Below are 22985 nucleotides of genomic sequence, written 5' to 3'. Positions count from 1 at the left end.
CTCAGGACATTCCAAACCAACTGTCACATGACAGCTCTGCCAAGAATTAACTTCCTTTCAACGGACCAATCCTGGATGAGCAGTTCATGTGACTTAACTGGGAAAGTGGGCATCTAGGCTGGTGCATTGGTAATTTAATGAATTGAGTCTGTGACCCTCAGTGTTTCACTGACTATTGATGTGAGCAACTCTCTGAGCAGCCTGGCTGGGGAGGGGCCCCGGCTGCACTGGCTCTGAGTGCACACCTTTTCTGCTCAACCTTCCTCACCAGAATCCAGGCCCTACAAGCTTCTCATCGTCCCTAGATCCTGCAGTAGCAGAGGACAGGCTCCCATCTCCTCCTAAAGGGACCCCTCCATAGCCCCATCCTAGAGATCCTACCCCAGGACTTTCTCTGAGGATGACCCAGGCCCTCCTAACCTCGGTCACCAAATGTTCATTCCACTAACCTGATGGCGTGATTGTCTCTTCTCTCCACTCTCCCAGGAAGCATCCAAACACCCAGTGATCCTTATGGAAATCCTGCCATGAAATCCCAGTTTTCTTTCCTTTATAAAAATCTCTGAATCTAGACTGCTAATAATTGGTATTGGATTTTGGCATCACCATTCAGAAGAGTTTGGCCTGTAATTCCCCTTTCCTGCAATGTCTATTGCTAAGATGGTATCAAAATTCTCCTGATCTGATAAAAACAGTATGGGTGTGGTTCCTCTAAATCTCTTCTCTGGAAGATTGTGTTCAAGACTGGCATTATTCCTATCTTAAATATTCGGAAGAATTCAGAGGAAGACACCAGGGCCAGAAGTTTGCTTTGTGAGAAAAATATTCTCGGTATTTTTTTTTATTTGATGGCTGCTTTACATATTATATGGTGCACAGATATTAAGTATACAACTTGATGACTTCTTATAAACATAAATGTGTGTACTGCCAACATCCAAATCAATATAAAGAATTTCTGAAACACCTAGACAGCATTGTTTTTGCTATTTCCCAGTCAGCAACCCCCAAAAGGAACCCAATGTTCTGACTATGACCACTATACTTTATATTTCTCTGCTTTCAACATCAAATAAATGGAAACACAAGTATGAACACCTTTGTATCTGGCTGAATATTATGTCTGAATAGTACTGGAATTCATCGATGTTGTTATGAGAAGCAAGAATTTATTCTGAATTGCTGTCTCAGTATATAACATTGTACGTATAAGCACAATAAGTTTACTGCCTCTACGTCTTACATACCCTGTGTCGTTTCTCATGGTGGTTACTCAGAATGATGCAGGATGAATGATTCTGTACAGGCCTCCAGGTAGACATAAGCATGTCTCCTTCATGTGTCTGAGGGAGAGAAGCCTGTCAAAAAAAAATATAACATATCGTATGATTCCATTTATATGAAATGTCCAGATTAGGCAAATCCATAGACACAGAACATAGATTAATGGTTGCCTGGAGCTAGGGGGAGAGGAGAATGTTTCCTGTTGATTGAAAGTGTTTAGTGCCATGGGCTTCCCTGGTGGCACAGTGGTTAAGAATCCACCTGCCAATGCAGGGGACACGGGTTCAAGGCCTGGTCTGGGAAGATCCTACATGCCGCATAGCAACTAAGCCCGCGCCCCACAACTACTGAAGCCCGCAACTCCTGAAGCCCTCAACTACTGAAGCCCGCGTGCCTAGAGCCCATGCTCTGCAACAAGAGAAGCCACCACAACGAGAAGCCCGGCAGCACAACAAAGAGCAGCCCCTGCTGTCTGCAACTAGAGAAAGCTCACGCACAGCAACGAAGACCCAATGCAGCCAAAAAAAAAAATTAAAATAAATTTATTTTTAAAAAAAGTGTTTAGTCCCAGATTCCAAATGGTTTACTAGTTTTAGGAGTTAGTTCCTGAGTCTTAACACTAACTTTGGAAGGTCATTTATGTTCCTTTACACAGAACTCCCCCTGGCCAGGGACATAGTTCTCTGGAATAGAATTGTGACTCAGTGTCATCAAACAAACAAAAATAGATGCAACTTTCAAAGTGCTTGAAGTAGATGTACTCAAAATGACGGAGGGCAAAAGTTGCCAAGTCGATGGCTTTAAAATTAGAATGTTGATGAAGCTAAATTTCACCCTGTCTCAGGACACAGGAGCATAAACATGATTCTGTTTGAGGAAAATGAAAAAGGCAACCTTGATTAACAATAAAAAGGAAAAATGTACAGGAGAGGACAGCTGCTTCCCTGCTCTAAATGTAGGTGAAAATATACATTTTGTAGCTGTATTTTAAATACATAAGTTTCTTGGAAGCTAGGCTCTTGTCCTCATTTGACACTCTACTTCTCCTGGGGTTTTAACATTTTGAAAATGCAATCTCAAGTGCCCAAGTAAGAAAAATGCTCTAAAAGGACATGAAGGTCATATGTGGAATTCCTGTTTCACGTCAACATGCACTGAAATGAATTAAGGACATGAGAGGGAGGAGGTGAGAGCAAAGATGGCTGGGTCCTACTTTAGCTGAAAGGACAGGTCAACAATTGAGACAGTCACTCTCTTTGCTAAAATAGTTGGGATACTTCTTGTTCAACTCAGGTTTCTGCAGGTCTACCAGGTCAGGATCCTTTGGGGTGAAAATCACAGCCACCTGACTCAACAAAGAAACTAAAGTAAAAAAAGAAAGGAAGGAAGGAAGGGAAGAAGGAAGAAAGAAGAAAGAAACTTACTGGGTCAAGTGACTGCAAAGTCTAGCCCAGGTGTCTGGGGCTAGATGCTCAATGTCATCAGACTTCATTTCCATCTCTGCAATCATCTCAGAGCTCCTTTCTTCTGTGTTGGTTTCATCGTCTCAGCGAATGGTAAAATACGCAGAACAATACCTAGGTCAACAATACCGTGACCCAGGTATTATTCTGTGCAGCATTGGGCCAAACACTTAACTAAGCTGTTTCCTCATTTATTCAGCCAACATTCATGGAACATAATATGCTACTCTTCCAGGCTATGAAACAACAGTGCGCAAGAACAAATCTCTGCCCTCATGGACCTTACATTCTAGGATGATAGCAGGTACCCAGTGCCAACTAAAAATTGTCTCTCGCCATCTGCCTCTACGAGGATGACGTCACTAGCCACTGCAGTCACTGACCTTCAACACACCCTGAAAGGAGTTCAGGGAAGAGATCAGGAATGTGGCACTCTGTGCTCTGGGAAAAACTGGCAGAACAGGCCTTCAGGAAGTTAGATCTTTTTCAGGAGAAGGCTTTATGAGCCCAATTTCTTGCATCTTAAATCTAGGAAAGCACTAAAATCACTGACAGAGACATCTGTTCCTCGTGACTGGCAGCAACCTTCTGCCAAAACGTGTGCTTGACTGCACCTATCCCCCTTCACTAAAATCATATATATAGCAACCTGCCCCCCCACCTCTTCAGAGCAGGTCCTCATTTTGCCACAAATAAAACTTAACTCACAACTCTCACCTTGTGATTTCTTTTTTCTCCAGTCAACATCACAAAATAACAAAATGTAGGTTAAATGTATAGGGTAAATGGGGAGAAGTTAAGAGGGGATGAAAGAGTAGGGAGTGTATATATCGAGGGAGTGGAAGGGCTGCAATTTCAGCAAAAGATGTTCAGGTAAACACTCCCTGAGAAGGTGGCATTTGTAAGATAGGAATACAGTGTCTATTTCTCAGGCCTGTGGTGGAGATTTAGTAAGAAAATACACGGATTTGTAAAATACCTTCGATAGGTCCAAAACGGACCTAAGAAACCTCTCTGGAAAGAGGCCCGCCTAGAACTCTAAGAAAGAGGGAAATTTTGGTCGGGGCGGAACTGGGATCGAGGTGGACGTTGCCGCGACGGAACGGTGATCCCCCTGAAAATTGGCCCGGGCGGAAACGTTGGTCCTGGAGGAACGTGGATCCGGGAGGAAGCTTGGTGAGGGCCGAACTCTGGCCGGGACGTACAGTTACCCTGGCAACGACGCGCGCTCGGTGCGACGGAAGGCGGTGCGCGAGAGGTAACCGGGGCGGGGGTTCCGGCGGAAGTGGGTAGCTCTCCACTGCTGGGTAGGGAAGATGTTGCCTCCAGGTTGGCAGTGGCTTTGCCTCGGACTGTGCAGCCTCCTGCTGGGACAGGCGGAGGCCCCGAGCCCCGTGGAGCCGCCGGAGCGGAGCCGGCCGTATGCAGTGCTGCGTGGGCAGAACCTGGGTGAGCGGCCGTGGGCGGGCGGGCGGTGGGGTCGGGTCTGCGCTTTTGCAGTTCCAGGCAGCCGGAGCTTCGCATGTGCGGGTGGACGGCGGGGGCCGTGTGGGGGCAGGCGGTGCAGGTGCGACCCTCTCTCTCCGAAGGCCTGGGACAGAGGCCTGAGCTGCGGTTCAGCGGAAGGCCTGGTCCTCGGTGGGCTTGATACATGCTGGTTGCATGAATGACCCGGGTCACAATCTGGGTCCCCTCCTCTGTGGCTGTGTGGGCCCAAGCTAGGCAATACGGCGCATGATATGTACCCCATCCCTTCTTCTTTTCTAATGGAACTAATAGTCATAGTCATAATGATAACTGGCATTTGTTGAGCATTTCCTATATACCGTGTTGTACTAAGCACTTTGTGTACGTGAGTTTATTTCAGCCTCACAGTAAGTTAATCAGAAAGGTACGGTTTTGAGCCCTGTTTACAGATAAGGGAAGTGAAACTCAGAGAGGTGAAGTTCTTTGTCCAAGGTTACACAGCTAGGAAGTGGTGGAGGCCAGTAGGAGAACCTAAGTTTTGTGGGGCTTGAAACATACCTTTTGGGAGGATGTCATCAGCATGTACATATATATACACACATACATACGTACATATGGGCGTACATGGCTTTGGAAGGGGCCCTGGAGCTTAAAGCTTGGCAAACTTCACAATAACTCTGAATCTTGTTCTGCCAAAGTCCTTTCTTTGCGCTGAACGTCATTGGTATGTCTGTATATCTGCAAAGCTGCTACATAGTATTGTTTCTGGATTACCTTGACTCTCCATGAACTCATTGTCTGTCATGTATTGACCACTTAACTGTGTCCGTAGCACTCTGCTAAGTGGTTTCCATACATTATCCTGCTTAATCCTTCAGAACAGGATTTCTCAGCCTAGGTACTACTGACATATTGGACCAGATGATTCTTTGTTAGGGGGTGGGGAACATACTGTTGTGAGCACACACTGTTCTGAGCACTGTAAGATGTTTAGCAGCGTCCCCAGCCTTTACCCACTAGATGCCAGTAGCACACCCCACTCCCGGTTCAGATAATCAAAATGTCTCTCAACATTTGCCAAATGGATTTTGCCACTGGGGCAAAATCCCGCTGGTTGAGAACAGTACTATTAAAAGTGTGGTGGCAGAGCAGTGAAGTCTGCAAACTATTTGTTATCTGCAAAGAGATGTCTTACAGCATTTGAGATTGTTTAGAAATTTAACGGTTTGACATTGTTGCAACATCCAAGCAACTCGAAACCACTTCTAGGTCCCTAACCCGGAATGCTTTCTAGGTAGAGGGAGCTGCTAATTAGTCATACACAGTAGGGCTAGGTAGTGGCCTGGGACAGACTAAAAGTTACAAAAACTAGTCCTTTACCACAGCTTTGTTTGAGAAACACTGCCCTAGACCATTCTGTGCAGTGGGTATTTTTATCTCCATTTTTAAAGAAGAGGAAACAGACACAGAGAGACTGTAACTTCTGTAAGGTCACGTAGTCTATAAGTGTAGACAGGAACCCAGACAGTCTAACCCCAAACCCTGCGTTCTTGACCACTGTGCTGCACTGCCTGTCTTGGTGGTAATAATGGCTTTCATTTATCATGTGCTTATTATCTGTCCGGCACTGTGTTGAGCGCTTTTCATAAAAAATATGAAAAAATTTTTGAGCTCTAAAATGAGATTTATTTGAATAAGATACAGTTGACAGATAAAACAGTAATGATGTGGATATGCTTTTCTAATTTTCCAATATTTTGGTTGGTTGACAAACAAATGTCACAGAAGTATTCCAAATAAGAGTTGGAACTGCCAGGAATATTGTAGAAAAAATGTTCACATGCAGTGAAAAGCTGGATCAAATGTCTTTTGGGACCCTTCCAAGGCTAAGATTTTCGGATTCTTTTAGAATATGCTGGCCACTTTAATTATTATACTTAAAACAATAGATTCCATGTGACAGTGTTAACTCAATCTTTAAAAAAAATGCAGTATTAGAATAGTTCCAAAACACATTTCACTTGAAATTCATTATTTTAATGACATTGATATCTAGGCCTTGTGAGATGGGTTTCATTTGCCCCATGTTATAGGGTAGAGAATGAGGTTCGAAAAGGGGAAGTGACCATAAGGAAGGACCTAAGTAGTCTTAACGGTTCTGCCAGGGCCTGCCATTCAGGCAACTAAAGGGAGGGAGAAAAGATAATGATGAAGAGTGGGAGATCAAGGCCCAAAGTATAGCTATTCCAGTGGATATCGTGTACCTAACAACTCTTGGTTTTAAGCTCATTTTTTGTATTTTTTAAGAACACTTCCATTCTCCAATTCTAGTCCCCTGCATTCCTGCTTTGGAGGTTTTTGTTTTTGTTTTGTTTTTTTAGAGCCTTTCCAAAACGCAAAAAAATTGGTTTAAATGGAATAAGACAGCTTTAGGTCCAATTGTAGTCAGAGCCTTAGAAACTCATGGAATTCTGAACTTTAAAAATTAGGGCAGGGGCTTCCCTCGTGGCGCAGTGGTTGAGAGTCCGCCTGCCGATGCAGGGGACACGGGTTCGTGCCCTGGTCCGGGAAGATCCCACATGCCGCGGAGTGGCTGGGCCCATGGGCCATGGCCGCTGAGCCTGTGCGTCCGGGGCCTGTGCTCCGCAACAGGAGAGGCCACAACAGTGAGAGGCCCTCGTACTGAAAAAAAAAAAAAAAAAAATTAGGGCAGGGACTTCCCTGGTTGCACAGTGGGTGAGAATCCACATGCCAATGCAGGGGACACGGGTTCGATCCCTGGTCTGGGAAGATCCCACATGCCGTGGAGCAACTAAGCAACTTATTAAAATAAATAAGTTTGTTTAAAAAAAAATTAGGGCAGGTATTTAGGTAACAAGGGCTATTTTGAGATATGACATCTAACTCATGTTAAGTCATAGATTTTGTTTAACAGAGACCTTTTTTTAAAATTTATTTTTTGCTCCATCGGGTCTTCATTGCTGCGTGCAGGTTTTCTCTAGTTGTGGCGGGCAGGGGCTACTCTTCATTTCGGTGCGTGGGCTTCTCATCGTGGTGGCTTCTCTTGTTGAGGAGCACAGGCTCTAGGCACGTGGGCTTCAGTAGTTGCAGCACATAGGCTCAGTAGTTGTGGCATGCAGGCCCTAGAGTGCACTGGCTTAGTTGCCTTGTGGCACATGAGATCTTAGTTCCCTGACCGGGGATCGAACTCGCGTCCCCTGCATTGGAAGGCGGATTCTTAACCACTGGACCACCAGGGAAGTCCCAGAGGGATCTTATTTCCCGACTAAATCGGATCATGTCATTCTTTGCCTACAACCCTGTCTTTAAACTTAGAATAAAATCCATGTTTCCTTCATGGTCTACAAGGCTCTGCATGAACTGGCTCCGGCCTTCCTCTCTGGCTTCATTCCCTGCCTTTCTTCCTTCACTCCTTCCTCACAGCCACACTCGCCTCCTTCCTGTTCATTGACTTTCTGGCTTGTTCTGGCCTCAGGTGCTTTCATTAGCTGATCCTTGGGCATGCAGATCTCCACATGGCCGGCTCCTTCCTCCCATTAAGGCCCCAGTTTGTCTGTCCCCTCCTCACTTGCTTCCTCCATCACCACTCCCAGCACTCTCACATTACTGTCTTCCTCACGGCACTTAAAAGCTGTGTGAAATGCTGTCATTTACGTTCTCTCCTCACGTGCATGGCGACACCCCCAGAGAGGGTCTGTCATGGCTGCTTACCCCACACCTGGCACAGTGCCTGGCACCAAGTGGCATTTGGCAAATCGTTGTAAGTGGACAACTTACAGAACCTGAAGCTGCCGTTAGGAGGTAACCTGTTTTCGTTTTGCAGTGTTGATGGGAACTATTTTCAGCATCCTGCTGGTGACCGTGATCCTTATGGCATTTTGCGTCTACAAGCCCATTCGGCGCCGGTGATGGCCAAGCCAGCCCTCCCACGAGCCTTTGGGAGCAGAATAAGTCGTGTTGCACATGGGTCAGTGGAGAAGGTGGAATCAGAACTTAACTGCTTGGAAACGATCATCGGTCTGGACAGTTGGTAAATGCTGAATGATTTAGAAAAAATATCTAGCCATTACCTTATCCTAACACTGTAATGCAAGTATTTGGCCACTTGAGCCTGCTTCTCAGTGTTTCTTTTTATATCTGGCTGTACCTGTTGAAAGTAAGACCTGAAGCTCCAAGGTTCAGTGTAAAGTTGGAGTGTTCACGAGAAAGAAAACATGACTTTGTGAGTGATGTAAAATCCACACTGGAAAGGAATAATCATTAATGCTTGAAAATATTAAGAAGAGTAAGACTTAACATGTAGACATTCCCTGCTTAAGAACCATTTGGTCACAATGGGTTAAGAATCCCAAATGTTTTTAATTATCCCGAGTTGGCCTAGATGCCCCGTTTGCAAAGCAGTGTCAGCTGTGGGGAACACAGGCCACCACTCCTCACTCTGCACGGAGCTCTGCACTCAGACGCCTCCACTGAAGTTGGGGTCACACCAGCTAGGCCTGTGACCACGGGCACCCTTGGGCTGGGAGGCACTGGGGGTGGCTGGAAGTGTTAGCACTTGGCCCATCTGAAAAAGAATTGGTCCCATTCAAACACGTTGATCTCCTTGTCCTGCACTTAAAGTCTTCCCAGCCCTTGGCCTAGCAGTCAGGGCAGCTTTTCTGATTCGGAATCTAAAAGAGACTCAGCAGGACCTCTTTTCCGCCCTGGGTGGGGAGGGGCTACAGAAGTGTGTGTTCACTGTGGCGGGTGGGTGTGTGTTTACACAGTTTAATTTCAACTTTGAAAATGCTGCTATTCACTTGCACTGTTGGTGAACTGGAATTTTCCCCCATGGAAATACTTTCGTACATACAGTATTTATTTTATTTTAAGGGTGCTGGGTTTAACTTTGTTGTTAAATTAAAATGCTTGTCTTGTTTGTGCTCCATTCAAGCACAGCACTGATTTTGTTTTTAACAACCGGCATTTAATGTGAAATAACTGATGTGGGATACAGTAACTGACTTAAAGATTTTGTTTGTAACCCTAACACTGAGTCACTGAAACGTGCTTTTGAGCAAAATGTCCATTAAAACTAAAGTAAAATCTTATGTGCTGTTTTATTCCTAGTAATTATTTTCCAAGCATTTAAAATGCAGGTAGGGGTGTGTGTGCGCGTGTGCACACACTTGAATCTGATTTAATCTCTTGGGGCACTGTGAAGTGGAATTTTAAATTAATATGTGAAATAACACTACTGCCCCAAGGCAAGCTATTGATTATTTCAGAAAACTGACTGTAAGTAATCTCTCAGGCTGGGCCAGGGGCCAGAAGACCTGGATTCTTGTCCCAGCTCCAGTTATAAACAGGCTTAACTTCTCTAGAGCTTCAGTTTTCTCATCTGTGAAACAGTGATATACACACTCTATCTTTCTTTATTATAGTGAGGATCAAATGATGTGAAAAGTAACACAGATGGAGATGGGGTCACCACAGTTGGCCTGTGCCTTGGAAGCCCGTGGTTATTAACCGGAGGGAGGAGTGACTGGGATTCTGAGACTCTGGCACGGACAGAGTTAAGTCCCAGGAGCCCACATCCCCGCCTCATCTGGGATGCCATGTTTTGATATCTGCCTAAAAACTTACTGCCATTTTTAGAATTTTAAAAGGAAACGGTAAAAACTTGTCAGGCCCATAAACCTTGTGACCTGCCGTTTGCCCAGTAATCACCAGCCAGGTAACTGGATCATGTTCAGTTTTCTGAAACAATAGTTATTCCACATACAGATCCAAAACCCAGCCTGCATCATCATCCCAGTGTTACTGTCTGTTAAGTATGAGATTTCAGTCAAAAGTAGGACAAAGAATAACCTTTGTAGAAAAAAGCTTATTTCAGAGAAATGAGTAAAGATGACAACATCAATTCCAGGAGCGAGAGAGCAATAAACTGAAAACTTTTATGCACCAGAGGTTGACCAATTGCTATTTTCAAGTGGAATTATTCTCCTGATCTTCATCTTCAGGAGTGCAGAGGGGCAGTGGCTGAACCCTAGTTTTCCTAAACTGAACTGTAACAAGTCCCCTAACACATTCGACTAATTTACACCAATCATAAAAACAAGTTATTTTAGCAAACACTATCTTAACTTTCTTTAAAGTTGAGATTAAGAAGTCTGCAGGTGCTGCTTGAGAGTAGGGGCTTGGAGTCTTATTAGTGGATTACAGTTTTTCCCACAGGATCTCAATCTTATAGCCACACTCATTTCTAGACATGGGCCTAGCTTGGACTTTGAACTCCATCATTCACGGCACTGCAGCCATTTGAAGTTGCTGTAGTCCAGCTCATCATTTTTGATGTCATCTGCGTTCAGGAGGAAACTGGGACCAAGCTGGTGGTTATGGTCTCTTTCCTGTCATTATTTAGAGCAGACTTTGCCTGGACACCTCTCATCCAGCATGGTGTGATGAGCTTGTTTGTGTATCTTAGGAACTTTGTTACCCAGTCAGCCCACCACATCCGTGGATTCACCCAACCACAGATTAAAAATATTTGGGGAAAAAAACATTCCAGAAGGTTCTGAAAAGCAAAACTTGAATTTGCCTCACACCAGCAACTATTTACATTAGCATTTACATTGTATTTGTATCTACTTATATAATTTACATTGTATCAGGTATGTGATCTAGAGATGATTTGAAATGTTCAGGAGGATACAGTAAGTTATATGCAAATACCATGCCACTTTATAAGGGACTTGAGCTTCCACAGGGTTTTGGTATCCATGGGGCATCCCGGAAACACGCCCCTGCAGACAGTGGGGGAGGACTGTACTTAATTCCCAGCACTGTCTTATGTGTGGAAGTTGCTCCATGAAAGTTTACTGCTGGTAATGGTCCACCCAAGCTTTAATAAACCCTGAAGATAAAGTTAGAAACTATTAGTTTAATGAAATAAGCCATAGGTATGGCTTGTCTTGACCTAAGAAGAGTAACAGTTTTCACAATGCTCAAAATATTGCTTACTTCCCGCCCACCCCACCCCACCCCAAAAAGCAAAGCAGATCCTTCACAACTTCTGGAAATACCAAGGCCTCATTTCCGGAACCCGAACATTTTTTACTGGTCACTGCCTTTTTTGTTTTATTACCAACATATTCAGGTGTACAGCAAGTCCAGGAGGCTGAATCATCATCTGAACTTCCAAGAAAGGAGACAGCAGATTTACTGAGATTAGAGAGATCTAATGTTGGCTTGGCTTCCAGCACCCACAAGAGACAGTCCCTCTCCAGGGCTGCAGAGGTACTCAGAGCGGCCCAATGCTGGCTTTGGAGTTTCCATTTGAAAGGACTAGCGTGCGGGCGTGTGGACCGTGTGACTTGGGCAGGACGCTGAGAGGACTGTGCCACCTTTGTCACGCACGAGCGAGGACTGGGAGGAATTCTAATGTTCCAGTAACATACATAACAGGAAGGGACTAGAAAAATGTGAAGAGAAAAAAAGACTCAAAGGCTGTCTAGAATATTGTACGAGCACCCTCTAAGGAAGCAGTCTTTATTTGTATTTTAAGAGTGAACACATATCGAAAACTGCTGTGACAGTGACACAAAGTTCAGTCCCTTGTTAACTGACCTCCTGGGGAGAAAGTCAAAGACATGGGGAAGCAGAACAATGGAATGCAAACAGAGATTACCTCTGTTCACCTTAGTGAGTAAACGATGGGGCCTAACTGCAGCCATTCCCAAGACGTATCTTGGCTCAAGGTAAACGCCAAGTAAACAAAATGCTAACTGTGTATCTGAAACAAACATGATGCTGCATATACTGGCCTCGTGTGCAGAGAAGGAATTTTGGTCAGACCATGAAAAGAAAGGCAGATGGTCATATGGAATCAAAAGCACAATTCTTTGGGAACGTTTCATTGGCAACGCTAACTGTATATACAGCCGTTAAATGGAATGGTAGTTCCTGTTTCCCTTCCCGTCCCCAAAGCAGCGCAACAGACAGGAGATGGACGCAAAACAGAGGAGGAGGATATTGTTACTAGGTGATTTCAGTGCAGCCTGTAGGAATGAATCCTTGGGCCGGGCTGGAGTGAGGGTGCCCTCGGCCGTATTCCCCAGGTTCTCTATGTTGTGCGGTGGTTATTTACAGAAGGGTTAGACAAAATAGTTAACTACTAAGGGTATCCAAAAAAGGCCTGAGAAAATCTGGTTAAAATGTATAACCTTGTATTGCTACTGATGGGAGTAGTCGTTTTTATATCTTTTAAAAATAATAAAAAGATTCTGTTAAAAAATATATTCATCCAGAAAGATGTTGATTTGAACTCTAAAAAGTAACGTAGAATCATCATTTTCCCTTTTGAATAGAGCCACTGAGTTCCGTTTGTAGCTCCCTCTCTAGTTTCAAGCCCACCCCTTCCTCTCAGGTGTGCCCAGGGCACGTAGTGAGGTCTTCCTAGGCCTCTGCATGGAGACCCTTCACCAGAGGCGGCCTGGAACACACCCCTGGTTTGGTGATCCTTTGGTCAGCCTGCCCACTTCAGTAACAAGCCTCGGGCTCTACTAGCGGCTCCTCCAGGGCCAGGATTAGCTGCCTTGGATTTAGCCTGGAGGATCCTGCTCTCAAAGGAACTGCCTTTACAAATTCAAGTCAGATCCCTCAAAGTGGAGTGAGGTGGTTTGAAACCATTAGTAATTTTTAAGGCTAAGGCAACATCTGTTGGCATCTGTATATCTTAATTTGATGCAAATAGTTAACCCTAAAGTAAAATAGATCCTGTACTTATCTCCTCTCTAGCTGGGTGTGGAAGGAGTGGAATAAGGTGGGGACGGAGTAGAACAGTGACAGTGCCCTAGAAACCCTGTAGAAAGGTAAAAATAGAAAAGCAGAATGGCACAAATGATCCATTTCTTTGGTGAACTGTACAGAAGTGTCTCCCAAGTTCTCATACACCACACTCTGCAAAGGCTGCTGCTCTCATATATAAAAGCACCCTGACTCCGCAAGAACTTGTTTTGTTATCACTCCTTGATAAAAATTAATGTACAAACCTGCGGGGTGGGATTGGGGATTGGGTTTTTATCTAAAGCTGGTAGTAAAAACGTGACCTGCAAGCCAGTACAGCTATGGAAAGTGAGGACGCTCTCCTCCCCTCAAGCCTGGAGATGGGGCCGCTGGCCGCCAGCCCGTTCACTGGGGAGCGTCGCGGGTGGCCCCGGGGGGCCCTGGCCCCGCACCTCTGTGGAAAGCAGGGTCCGATGCTGCATCGTGTGAGGCGCAGTCCCTGGGCCCGCGTGCGGACAGAGCCTCTGGGTGGGAGGCAGGAAGGACTACTTCTCGGTGAGCGACAGCTGTAAGACCTGCTGCAGCTCCGCCTCCTCCTCCCGCAGCCGCAGCTCGTGCTCCTCCAGCTCTTTGGCGGAGAGCTCCATGGCCAGCTGCAGGTCACTGTCAAAACGGCTGGTCTCACGGGAGGCGCCGGGGCACAGGCCTTCAGAGCCGGAGGGGAGGCTCTCCTGGACAGCCCTGCATGAGAACGACATGGGGCAGAGAAACTGTTTTAACATCATCATCGTGGCAGCAGCCATATTTCTTAACTGCGGACCCAGTGTGCGCCGAGCCCGGCGCTTCCTGTCCCCTCTTGTACATGATGCCATCGATCCCATGTAACTCTGGGGGTGCAGGTGCTGGATGCAGGTACATACCTGCCCGAGATCACCCAGCCACTAAGTGATGGGGCTAGGAATTGAACCTGGATCTATTTTAAAGCAAATCCCAACTTCAACAGGTTTTCATATGTGCCCAGACTACAGGAAAATGCTTTGTAAAATGAATCTTTCCAGTTTAACCCCTTTTAAAACGGATAATCTGGGAATTCCCTGGCGGTCCAGTGGTTAGGACTCCAAGCTTTCATTGCTGAGGGCACAGGTTCGATCCTTGGTCTGGGAAGTAAGATCCCACAAGCCACATGGTGCAGCCAAAATAATAATAATAATGATAATCTAATCATCTCTGTAGCCCTTCCCCAAAGTGGCACCATCCTTAACACTGTATAAACTTCCCACTGACGGCACCTAGACCCTCTGTGATCATACGTTCTTCGGAGAAGATCAGACCGATCAGAAAACATTTACTGGGTGCCTTTCTGCGCATGGCAATGGTTAGTGAACTGGTCAGCAATTCTATCACCAGTTCCTGGAAGCTCAGCCCCCGAGAGTTCAGAGCTCCTTTTATGAGGAATTGCCCCAAGAGGAAGCAAGAGAGCTGACATTGTATCAAGTCTCTCTTGCCAGGCCCACTGCCGAGTGTCCTAAGCGCCTGTGCCAACCTCGGGTCAATAATCAAGAGTCACTTCAGTCACCTCTCATCCTGGGCGTCACAGGTATGTGCCTGGCCAGTCCCTCCACTAGAAGCTGGTCCTGAAAGCTCCTAGGAAAGACATGTGACAGACACGAATACCCCTTAGAAGGAATAAACTGTTGTACTGATAACAAAAGGAAAGCAGCAAGAACAAGATTAAGAATATTTACAAGTCCATTATCCACAAAGCTGTGTGAAAAATTAATAGAGACTGGGGTTATCTCTAAAATGACACCCAAATGTCAGGTAGTATATGGTCCACTACCTTGCTTGATTTGATATCAAGTATGAGAAGGTGGTAGCTGTCAATCTATTAAAAAACTCAACCTCAGGCCAAGTTTCAATGAACAAAGCAGCTAATTCTTCTAGAGCAAGACTGGAATACATAACTCATTATTTGTCGTCTTTGGCTACTCCTCTTCTCAAAACTTATGGCCGACAAGGTTTAAGTAGCTATTGGGGGAAAAAATAAGCTCACTTATAACAGGAAAAGGAAACGCATACTGGATTGACAGTGATGGCTAGGACAGGGAAGCCTCTCTCAAGGGGAACATGCCAGCCCTGGGGTCTGGCCCTTGGCCCAGCAGCCTCAGAAAACAGAATGGCTCTAAGAACGGGTCCATGGGAGGCGGGGCTCATGTTACCCAAGCTGAGACTTCAGAAAAAACCAGGATGCCAAAAACCGCAGCTGGGGGGACACTGGAGTGTGGGTACCATTCTCAAAGCTTAGCGGCCCCATGACGGCAGGCGCTGGGGCTGCTTCATCAAAGAACTCCCAGCACCTGGCACAGAGTCTGGCACAAAGCAGGCACTGTGCAAACATCTGCCGAATGAACGATGGAAGGACAGAAGAAACCAATGAACAAACAAATGGACAACAGGAGCCCAGGACCACGCCAAAGGGCAGTGGAGGGAGAAGCAGATCCCACTCTAGTAGAGCAGGAAGCCACAGAGGGAGGGGACAGAGGAGTTACTATCCTCAAGCCCTGGACGGTCCCAGGAAGGTGAGGCCTTGAGGAAGAACCACATAGGAAGACAAGAGGCAACTGTTCTCAGGCTGGTCTGTTCTCTCCTTAGTGCTCAAGAGTCTGGGATTATGCCCCTTACCACAGAATGAAACATCTGAGTGAAAAACAATTTTAACAATGAATCAACCATCCTTTTCATCACACTCTTATTGAGCAACCACAACGCAATGACTGGTCTTCATTGGGGAGGAAGTTGGGATTAAAATCCACATACCTTTGTATGAGACTACTGACACATAGATAACATTCTAGGGAAAATATGATGGCGTAAACTAGCGAGAATTTACTGTTTCACCACTGAGAAGTTATATAGCACGCTCCGAAAGATAGAAGATTATTAGCTACATCAGTGAGTATAAGGAAAAGACAAGTCTGTCAGGCTCTATCCTGTGAATGATGCTGACTGGGGCTATGCAGATGGTCTCATAAGCTTTTATAAAAGACCAGGTACATAAAATATAAAATAACCCATGTAAATACCATGAATATGCCAAACTTGTCATTTAGAGTAAGTCTGTCAGGTTAGCCAAAGACTGAGGCCAAACTGAGGCCAAGCTTCCAAGCCCCACCATTTATTCTGATAAATGCACCTGGCTTCTTCTGGACTCCAGTAAGCTCTGCTGGATGGCAAACTGCATTATCTCGTAATCTTCATCCTGCAAATACACATTTCTGCCGTTGTCTTGAACGTGGTAAGATTCAGGAATTTCAAACACAGATTGATCAACCTCAAAGTTTGTGAGAGTGGAAGCTGAAACACAAAAGGTGACAGTACAGTGCCTGAGTGAGTAAAATAAATTTCCACTTCAACTTTTTATAAAACTTTTTTTTAATTAAAAAAATGAAAAAATTAAAACGATTAAAATCAAGGTTGGCTACTATGTAAGAGAGATTTCAAGGAAGAATAATCTTGACAGAGAAAAGTACTGGAATACTGTTTTTTTCTTTTTGCCTTCACTTTTTTTAAGTAATAAAATGCATAGTCACACAAAAAAAATACAGAAGACTGTAAAATGAAAAGTGAAGATCTCTCTCCCTACACCCTGTCTCCTATTTCCAAATTCCAGAGGCAACCAGTGTTTACTTGTGGGTCCTTTGAGGAATGTGATGTGTATATATCACACAATCACACCAATGTGGTTTTTTTTCCTTTTTCATTATGAAATATAGTAAATATATGAAAGAAGATGTAAGATATCTGTAACTTAAAATAAAAATGATAATAATAAAACAAAGGCCTGTATATCCCTCAACTGGCCTAAGACACAGAACACTATTTTACCACAATAAAAATTAAAAAAAAAAATTCAATTACATTTCGATATACTAGCAATGAGTAACTGGAAAATAAAATTAAGAAATAAGTCCATTTACAATAGCATCCAAAATCTGAATTGGATTGATGGCAAAGGAGCCTGAGGAAATTTTGGGGGGTGATGGAAATGTTCTGTATCTTGCCTGTGGTAGGGGTTACGTGGGTGTATACATTTGCCAAAAGGCATTGAACCGTTACATTTAAAATGGGAGTATTTTATTACATACACGTTACACCTCAATAAAGTTGTTTTTTAAGAACAGGCTGTCTTTTTAATTCGAGTGGGGTCATACATATTCTGCAAACTTTTTTTCACTTAATTGAAACTAAATCTAAAATTTTCTTTCATTCAAGACAGAGATCTACTCATAAGATACTCTAATTTCAAACTGAATAATTACTGTAATGACTAAATGTATGAGTTTTTTTTTAATCACATAATCCAACTTTTTTTTTTTACCTGAATCAGATGGGGTCCCTTCCACATTTTGAGATACAGTTTCTTCAGCAGTGCTACAGCCATTAACATTTCCAAATGTAATCCGTGCATTTAAGACATGAAACAAGGGAATTTCTAATAAAATAAAAGCTTTTATAAATAAACTTTACTGAGAAGAATAACAGCCAGCATTTACTGAGCGCTTACTATGCTGGTACCATGCCAAGTACTTTTTATAAGTATGATTTCATTTAATCATCATAACAACCCTTCCCAATACACAGATGGGAAAACTGAGATTCAGAGAGGTTAAGCGACTTCTTCTAGATCACAGTAAGTGATCGAGCCAGGATTCAAGTGGATACAGGATACAGGAGCCAGGATACAACTATCCAAAATGTAAATTCCTCACAAGTAATATGTATTATATGTGGTATCACGCAGACTAATTCAAGCCCAGAAACATATTAACATATCAAAGGATCTTAGTGTCAATTGTCTTCCTCAAATAATAAGTTTAATTTGAAGTTTCACTTAAGTAAGGTTTCAATATTAAAACAATAAATGTGTCACGTTTTTATGCCTTTTTCATGTCAGCACCATCTGTAAATAGAACTGATGGCTGGGGAGGGATCTCCTAATGTTAATATGCAAAATGAACTAAGAATCATGACACTTCTTTAAACCAAATTAAACTAGAGGATAACTCTGCCCTCCTCCGTTAAGTCTACTGTCTGCTTCTTTTGCCTCAGATGCTCCAATTCCCTGAAGCACACTCTGTCTCCCGCAAAAACGGGCAGAACCTATGGGCACTCCTGTGGTTTATTGAACGGTACCTATTTTGACAGGAAATCCAGGTGGGAATTCCAGTTTGATGAAGTCTCTCAGTCGGGCAAAATGTGCGCTAGTTCGGGCCATCAGGTCAATGATGGGGATGACCTGCTCCACGAGAGACAGAGGAAACTCCTCACACATCCACAGCATTGCTTTAAACCTGCCGGATTGGATGAGAAAAGACTGAGGCCATCTCCCTCAGACAGGGAGACTGCGTTACTTCTACGCAGTGGGCTAGACAACGTCAGCTTCCTTATGCCCCACGCCCCAGCCTTCCCAGTCATCTTACCTCCCCTACCTCTGAGCTGGGAAGGGATTAGAGCCACAAAGGACTCGCATCACCCTGTCATCGGGCAAGCAAGGGAAATGACCTGCGCTACAGCCTTAATCGATAGCAAGCAGGAAGAATTGGTAGCTGGTGGAAACCATTTCATTTGATCAGCTGAAGCTTGTTGACAGTTAAAAAAAAATAAATAAGGAATTCTTATATCCAATCTATATTCTATTTGGAGAAGGTCGAATAATAAGATGGGCAATCTACTGTTACCTTTCATCAGATAAAGTAATTTTTGTTATTTTGGGTTTTTTTTTTTTTTTTTTTTTTTTGCAGGATGTAGGACCTTAGTTCCCAGACCAGGGATCAAACCTGTGCCCCCTGCAGTGGAAGGGTCTTAACCACAGGACCGCCAGGGAAGTTCCAGTAATTTGAAATTATTTTTAAAGGAAGGGAACAGAGGAAGGACCGAACATGACACTAGAAAACAACACGACTTCTGAAACAATCAAGAATCCGTTGACAACGGCTGCTGAGTCCCTCTTACTTTTGTGTTCTAATCGTCAGCTCTTTCGGCCTTCCGATGTCTCTGTCCTTCAGATCAAACTCTTCGTTGAAGTACTCATCAGGCGTGATGGCTGTGGGGTTGTTGGCGGTGGCACACTCTGTGGTGAGGTCCTGCCGAGCCAGAACTCAGGGGAGTCAGAAATGCCAAATGATGCTGACAAGTGGAGGCCTAGGGCACCTAGCCTCTGAGGTGGACACGTTAACCAGCTACAGAGCAGGAAGTTCTAGTCATTAACTTTTTTTTATTAAGTTAACTGCACAGAACAAGAAAATTGACAAACAGATTACCAAACTACATGACCAAGTCTAATGGATTTCTCCATTTCAAATCATTTCTCCACTCTCCTTTTATCTCCTGATTATAGAAAGGAAAAAGAGAGACAGATAGACATATCTGAAAGCACATGGGATCTGGAAGATTTGGAGTTCAGGTTCCAGCTCTGTCCTTCTTTAGCCTGGGACGCTGGAAAGGTAATTTCATTTTTCTGACCCGCAGTGACCTCCACGGCAGCAATTTCATATGGTTATTGTGAGGACTGAGAAAGAAAGTGTTTGTTCAGGTGCTCTATTAAAATATAAAGTCCTGAATCCTTTTTTCAGTTCCATTTTACAGAGAGGGCCTAGTTTAAAACAGGAGAGAAAGCACCTGATTTCTATAATCACTACCTGCCTCTAAAATCTTTATTTTCAAAGACTCACTCATCTTATTCTCTTCCAAAAGAATATCTCAGATTCCAGATGGGGAGTACTTTTTAGCCTGTTCAAATCAAGTGGTCTGCTCAGGATTCAGTAAATGCCACCACAAGCAGAGAAAAGTCATCTCCTGTTAAACCGTGCTGGAAGCTCACACTTCGACTTACCCCTTGAGCACCAAATTGGTGTTCCACAGTCCCCAGCAAAGACTCCAGTGGGTTCCTGTCCGCTACAGAGGAGGGAAAAGTTGAATGTCGAATATTATACCTTAATTATGATTATAGAAAAAGATTCTCATCCTACCTTCATGTTTCTCCATCATGCATTAGGAAATCCATCTATGGACAGGCCAATAAAATCATCCCCAATAGCTATCAGCTAATTTATCCTTTTTTGTTTTCGTTTTTTTAAAAAATACTTATTTATTTATTTATGGCTGCATTGAGTCTTTGTTGCTGCGTGCAGGCTTTCTCTAGTTGTGGTGAGCGGGGGCTCCTCTTCGTTGCAGTGCACGGGCTTCTCATTGGGGTGGCTTCTCTTGTTGTGGAGCTCGGGCTCTAGGCACACAGGCTTCAGTAGTTGTGGCATCCTGGCTCAGTAGTTGTGGCTCACAGGCTTTAGAGCACAGGCTCAGTAGTTGTGGCACACAGGCTTAGTTCCTCCGCGGCATGTGGGATCTTCCCAGACCAGGGATCAAACCCGTGTCCCCTGCATTGGCAGGCAGATTCTTAATCACTGCGCCACCAGGGAAGCCCCTAACTTACTTTTTCTAGGACACTTTTTATTAGGATCTCTAAGCTAGATGAACAGTAGTTATAAGAATTCAATCAGAAGAGTAGAGAAAGTTTGGATTTAGGAACGAGCCAGATCTGGATTCTAACTGCACCTTGGCTGGTCGGAGGCCTCAGCTTCCTTACCTGTCAAACTGGACTAATGGGAACGGTAGAGGAGGTGTGAGTTAACAATGGCCACACGCTCACCGCACGCTGCAAGCCCCAGTCTCAAGGTTTACGTGTAATAGCTCATCTGATCCTCCCGATGACTCTAAGGCAGGTCTGGTAGCACTCATTTCACTGCTGAGGAGACCAAGGCACAGGAGGTAGGTACTTCACACGGCCCTGAACCGGCCTCGCGCCAGCTGGGATATGGCAGCCATGTATTGGCTATGTTTTGGCTCAGAGCCTAAGTTCTGTCCAAATCTTTCATCGTGATAGTTTGGACTAAATCACTCATTCCAGTGATAAATATTCTCCAATATCCTTATCTACTTTTTCAACCGAATCCAACAATTGTCCTGCATAACACATAAACAAGCCCTGTGAATGGCTTTAATTACAGCTGGAGCCAACCACAGGCGAGGACCTCCAAGAATGAGTCAGACTAAGGAAAATTTTATAAAAAGGAAATTTGGATTCGCATGACCTAATCACATTAACCCCCAAATTTAACAGAGGCAACAAAGACTTCCTCTAGGCTAAAAAAAAAAAAAAAAAGGGGGGAGAAGGGGGACTTCCTTGGTGGCGCAGTGGTTAAGAATCCACCCGCCAATGCAGGGGACACAGGTTAGAGCCCTCGTCCGGGAAGATCCCACATGCCGCAGAGCAACTAAGCCCGTGCGCCACAACTACTGAGCCTGCACTCTAGAGCCCGCGAGCCACAGCTACTGAGCCCATGTGCCACAACTACTGAAGCCCGTGCGCCTAGAACCCGTGCTCTGCAACAAGAGAAGCCACCGCAATGAGAAGCCCGCGCGCAGCAATGAAGAGTAGCCCCTGCTCACTGCAACTAGAGAAAGCCCGCACACAGCGACAAAGACGCAATGCAGCCAAATAAATAAGTAAAATAAATAAATTTATTTTTAAAAGAAAGAGAGAAGGGAAGAGATTACCTTTATATCTCTTTTTTTCTTCCTCAGTCAGATGTTCTGTCCGTATTTTGGTTATCACACTCACATTGTTCACTGTATAAACCTTGAGAGATGTGTGTGAAAGGAAACAGTGACACGGGGAATCAAAACTCAACAAATAAGCATAGCAAGAGCAAGAATGCTGAAGCCAAAACAAAACAAAACCCAGCAAAATAAAAATGAGAAATGGTTAACATTCATCAGAACCCTTCAGAGAAAATACACAGCTACCAACTTAGAAATGCATCAGCAGTTACTTTGCATCTCTGACATTTTTAATTACCCCTGAGTAGTTAAGGGTGACAGGCTGCACTTTCCAACTTGCCCTTCTTGTTGCTAAACACTCTCAAAGAAGGTCCTGCAATTTAGGCCTCCCAGCTGGATTTCTACTAAAGGCCCAAACCTGCATTGTGTACTTGGACTGATTTGTGGTAATCTTATACTCAGACCGACTTAGACAGCCATCGGACAGAAGGAAAAAGGAAGGAACACAAGGTTCTCTACACTGGTAAGATTTAGAGAAAACCAGCAAGCCACTATTTAAAAGGTATCCCGTATATTGACCTCAAATTATTTTAACTGCCAGGGTCAATGCTCTGTTTTCAAGGTTGATTGAAGAATACTGGGGTCTGGAAAATCAAACATTACAGTTCACAAAGAATTAACTATATGCCAAAACGTGGATTCCCAACGTCTAAAGATTCAGGAAACACACCCAGCACTGGAAGGACTATTTCTAAGTGCATCTCACTGAGCATGATGTAAGCTTTCTTTGCTCACTCAGAGGTCACCAGAGGACCCTGCAGCTGCTGGCAGCACCGTCGTGAGCCATCAATCCCAGCTGCACTGCAGGGCTAACGAGAGGCCAGGAAACAGCTTTCCAGCTGACACAGTGCCAGATGACTCGAGCAACTGTCGTCTCCACTATGACAACTATCTTCTAAATTCACTGACATCAGGTAAGTGGGCTGGAAGCCTACTGGTTACAATTAGGCTGACTAAAAATATTGGGAGAGTCATAAAAGCTACTTTACAATATATATTTTTTAAACCCACTCAGGTGATTAAAATAAGATGAACAAGCAGGTTAAATCTAGTCCTTTCTTTTTCTTTTCTTTTTTTTTAAAGAATTAAAGGAATTGTCACTCCCACCAGGACAACTGGTACCTGGACTCATTTCTCTACAACATAGTTTCTCTTTGCCATAACTAGAGACCTCCTTGGGACATGCTATTCCATTTTCTGAAAGTCAAATAAGATAAATCCAAGGAAGAGACACATTAGACAGAACTTATTCCCCAGAGCACCTCCATGGCACAGATGCATGACAAAATCTGAACAGACTCCTCATTT

At 44.2% G+C, this 22985-nt stretch overlaps 3 protein-coding genes across 21 annotated transcripts in view; 1 reads left to right on the top strand and 2 right to left on the bottom strand.

Annotated features, from left to right (window-relative positions):
- LOC117197277 (uncharacterized) overlaps positions 1–22985 on the bottom strand; it is an 86506-nt gene that overhangs the window by 13079 nt on the left and 50442 nt on the right. For 5 of the 18 annotated variants that reach the window (XR_007471817.1, XR_007471821.1, XR_007471815.1 and 2 more), the window contains exons 1-2: positions 2709–3871; positions 1248–1343 (exon numbers count right to left, since the gene is read on the bottom strand). The exons of 4 other annotated variants lie outside the window; for them this stretch is intronic. Coding sequence is in view for 2 of the 14 variants with exons in the window: in XM_049698254.1 (XP_049554211.1) it covers positions 450–522; positions 1248–1328 (154 nt within the window). In the remaining 12 variants the exon portion in view is untranslated. Of the gene's footprint in view, positions 1–449; positions 523–1247; positions 1344–2708; positions 3872–22985 lie in introns of those variants that run through there. 9 more of the 18 variants (XR_004477818.2, XR_004477819.2, XR_007471824.1 and 6 more) reach the window with 5 other exon arrangements.
- C15H12orf76 (chromosome 15 C12orf76 homolog) lies at positions 4019–9325 on the top strand. Its single transcript, XM_049698257.1, has 2 exons — positions 4019–4196; positions 8059–9325. The coding sequence occupies exons 1-2, from the start codon at positions 4064–4066 to the stop codon at positions 8142–8144; spliced, it is 219 nt and encodes a 72-aa protein (XP_049554214.1). The 5' UTR covers positions 4019–4063; the 3' UTR covers positions 8145–9325.
- Positions 11734–22985, bottom strand: part of ANKRD13A (ankyrin repeat domain 13A) — a 39686-nt gene continuing 28434 nt past the window's right edge. Inside the window, exons 8-15 of one of the 2 annotated variants that reach the window (XM_004281405.4) lie at positions 21615–21696; positions 19894–19955; positions 19014–19144; positions 18195–18352; positions 17380–17493; positions 16195–16355; positions 14578–14645; positions 11734–13742 (exon numbers count right to left, since the gene is read on the bottom strand). In XM_004281405.4, the coding sequence (XP_004281453.1) occupies positions 13547–13742; positions 14578–14645; positions 16195–16355; positions 17380–17493; positions 18195–18352; positions 19014–19144; positions 19894–19955; positions 21615–21696 (972 nt within the window). In that variant the 3' untranslated portion in view covers positions 11734–13546. The remainder of the gene's footprint in view (positions 13743–14577; positions 14646–16194; positions 16356–17379; positions 17494–18194; positions 18353–19013; positions 19145–19893; positions 19956–21614; positions 21697–22985) is intronic. The other variant, XM_012537334.3, reaches the window with a different exon arrangement.

This window comes from Orcinus orca, chromosome 15 (genome assembly GCF_937001465.1).
Source record: "Orcinus orca chromosome 15, mOrcOrc1.1, whole genome shotgun sequence".
Classification (NCBI taxonomy): domain Eukaryota; kingdom Metazoa; phylum Chordata; class Mammalia; order Artiodactyla; family Delphinidae; genus Orcinus; species Orcinus orca.
The sequence above is the reverse complement of the archived record's forward strand: the minus strand, read 5'-3'. Positions and strand labels throughout refer to the sequence as shown.